Source organism: Leptonychotes weddellii, unplaced genomic scaffold, assembly GCF_054177405.1.
Source record: "Leptonychotes weddellii isolate Sample4059 unplaced genomic scaffold, ASM5417740v2 HiC_scaffold_21105, whole genome shotgun sequence".
Taxonomy (NCBI): domain Eukaryota; kingdom Metazoa; phylum Chordata; class Mammalia; order Carnivora; family Phocidae; genus Leptonychotes; species Leptonychotes weddellii.
Genome location: NW_027798420.1, coordinates 1 through 3,092, shown reverse-complemented (window position 1 = coordinate 3,092; position 3,092 = coordinate 1). Strand labels below are relative to the sequence as shown.

Genomic DNA, 3,092 nt, shown 5'->3' with positions numbered 1-3,092 from the left:
CTGCCTTCGGCTCAGGTCATGATCCTGGAGTCCCGGGATCGAGTCCCACATCGGGCTCCCTGCTTAGCAGGGAGTCTGCTTCTCCCTCGGACCCTCCCCCCTCTTGTGCTCTCTCTCTCTCTCTCTCATTCTCTCTCTCTCAAATAAACAAATAAAATCCTAAAAAAAGAAAGAAAGAGGGCACCTGGGTGGCTCAGTCAGTTGAGCGTCTGCCTTTGGTGATCCCGGCGTCCTGGGATCGAGTCGTGCATAGGGCTCCCCACTCTGCGGGGAGCCTGCTTCTCCCTCTGCCTGCCGCTCCACCTGCTTTCTCTCTCTGTTAAATAAATAAATAAAATCTTTAAAAAAATAAAAAAGAAAAAGAAAAGAAAGAGACCGTATAGAACAGTAAGTGGAATCTAGGAGTTTTTTTCCCCATGACCACAGGGTTTGGAGCTTGAATATACAACAACTGGAAAATGAAATGAGGCTGTTACTCAGCAGAAGGCTAAATCCCGTGAAGAATTCCATTTAGGTATTTCTCCCTTATGGCGCTTTAACTGTAACTTTCCTCATTGTTCTATTCTTTCTCCATACTCCCGTGTCTTTCTGTTCCCTCCGGTCTTGAGATCAAGAATAAAACTAAAACAGCGAATCAGAAATGGGATGATTCAGGGCAAGCAGAAGTGAAGAAGGCCCTATGGAGAAAGTCTAGTGGAATTTTTTGGCACCCCGAGCCCAAGAGAGGCCAGAAGGGTGAGCCTGAGCCAAGAGGGCAACGTAGACGTTCTCCAGGGGAGCGTGCGGGGAGACCCCCGTCCCAGGACAGGCGGAGTCAGCAGACTCTCCGTGCTGGGGAGAAGGCCTGGGCGCATGTCCCGAGTAGGGGAGACTACTCTCAGGGCTCTCCCTGTCACCACCAGCCAGTCCCCAAATTGGAAAAAACATCTAAGTGCCAGCAGTGTGGGAAAAGCTTTAGCCGAGGTTCTTACCTCATTCAGCAACAGAGAATCCACACAGGAGAGAAGCCTCACAAGTGCAGTGAATGTGGGAAAGGCTTCAGTGAGCGCTCCAACCTCATTGCCCACCTAAGGACGCACACGGGGGAGAGACCCTACCGCTGTGGGGAATGTGGGAAAAGCTTCAACCAGAGCTCCAGCCTCATTGTCCACCAGAGGACCCACACCGGCGAGAAGCCTTATGAGTACGCTGTCTGTGGGAAGAGATTCAACAACAGCTCCCAGTTCAGCGCTCACCGGCGAGCCCACACCGGGCAGAGCCCCCCCTCCGCCCCACGCGCACTGTGGGAAAAGCTTCAACAACGGCACCCACGGCCATGCCCACCAGAAGACACACACCAGGGAGAAGCCGTACAAGTGCCCTCGGAGTGAGAAAAGCTTCCCCAAGAATCCCGTCCTCATCCACCATCAGGGGGCACACAGAAGACACACTCACACCCAAGAAGGGACACATGCTGCGATGGTGTAGGAAAGCCAACAGATCAATTCCCTAGTTTGAGTCTCTCCTGGAGCTTCCATTGGCTTGTGGAGGCTTCTGCCAGCCAGTCCGTGGCTCAGCAGGAGACCTACAAGTGGATCTCAAGAACCACAGCGGGACTAGGAATCAGCATTAGAGTGCTGAGCTCTCTTTCTAGGTCTGCCTGTGACCCCCAGTCCTGTGTCACTGTGGACTTCCATCTGCTTTGAACACAGGATCCAAAGTCCTGCCAGGAATCTAGGGTAACCTTGTTCTGAAAAGAGAATGGGTGGCTAGTGGCCTGGGAACTGTTCCTGGGGCAGGTCAGAGAAGAAATTTTCCGGGCTCATGGGAAGCACATCTAGAAGTGAATGGCCTCGATGTATCCTAAACCAATAATGACCTCTAGGCACCTGCTCTCTGGTATGTCTACCTCAGAGTAGGTCACTGCTCTGTACTCCAGTCGCCCAGAAAAGACAGCAAAGCAGGAGGGACAGCTTAAGCCACAGGGTACCACTACTCTAAGTGACTTAATCTCAGAGCAAGTGTGACATCTGGGTTCCTCTCTCTAAGATTTCTCCTCTAGATCACTCCCACCCAGGTTCCTGGTTTCTTGGGTCTTACATTTAATGGTTTCAACAGGTTTATAAGCATTACTATTTCTAATGAAAATAAAGGTGTTTCGGGGCACCTGGGTGGCTCAGTTGGTTGAACGACTGCCTTCGGCTCGGGTCATGATCCTGGAGTCCCGGGATCGCGTCCCGCATCAGGCTCTCTGTTCAGCAAGGGGTCTGCTTCTCCCTCTGACCCTCTTCTCTCTTGTGCTCTCTGTCTCTCATTCTCTCTCTCTCAAATAAATAAATAAAAATCTTTAAAAAAAAATAAAAAAAAATAAAGGTGTTCCTCCCTCCACTCTCTTGGCCATTGGTGCTAATTTTCTGCATTAGAAACTTTATCCTCGGGGCGCCTGGGTGGCTCAGTCATTAAGCGTCTGCCTTCGGCTCAGGTCATGATCCCAGGGTCCTGGGATCGAGCCCCATGTCGGGCTCTCTGCTCCGCGGGAGGCCTGCTTCTCCCTCTCCTACTCCCTCTGCTTGTGTTCCCTTTCTGGCTGTCTTTCTCTCTGTCAAATAAATAAAACCTTTAAAAAAAAAAAGAAACTTTATCCTCATGCAGAGGCCCACAGGGTCCCAAAAGGATCCAAGGGTAGAGCCTGTGGCAGTGGAGAACATGCAGAGGAGCAGGAGAATTGGGTTGGGGAGGGTTGCACACTCACTGAGAGGGACATCACAGGTGTAAAGAAAACTCAGGGGTGCAGGAGAAAGGAATGGGGTGTCAAGAGCACTAAAATCCAATCTAAATCATATTAATTCTGAACAGATATTTAACCTTCTGTGAAATTTCCATGGATAAAACGTGGTAAAAGATGGGCATGTCGTCCTGTTTCCTGGCCTGTGCATACAAGCTGTTAGTACCTTGTCTAATTATGGTGAAAGCAAGTGTCATGGTCTCTGCTTCAGTCTTTTTGAAGAATTAAACAAGAACAAAGAAGAATGTTCTACTTCAAAACCAAAAAATAAAAGAAATTTTAAAAGTTTTAATTTTGGGGAAGAAAGGTAAGGAAGGCAAGTCCTAAG

The 3,092-nt window shown here is 49.6% G+C and overlaps 1 protein-coding gene across 1 annotated transcript; it reads left to right on the top strand.

Moving 5' to 3' along the window:
* Positions 1-554: 554 nt before the first annotated feature.
* LOC115944196 (uncharacterized) lies at positions 555-2,611 on the top strand (the record flags this gene model as incomplete). Its single annotated transcript, XM_081810259.1, is given in 2 exon segments — positions 555-1,274; positions 1,276-2,611. Coding segments are annotated over 2 exon segments (912 nt in total), but the record flags the coding sequence as incomplete, so codon positions are not given.
* Between the last annotated feature and the right edge of the window lie 481 nt (positions 2,612-3,092).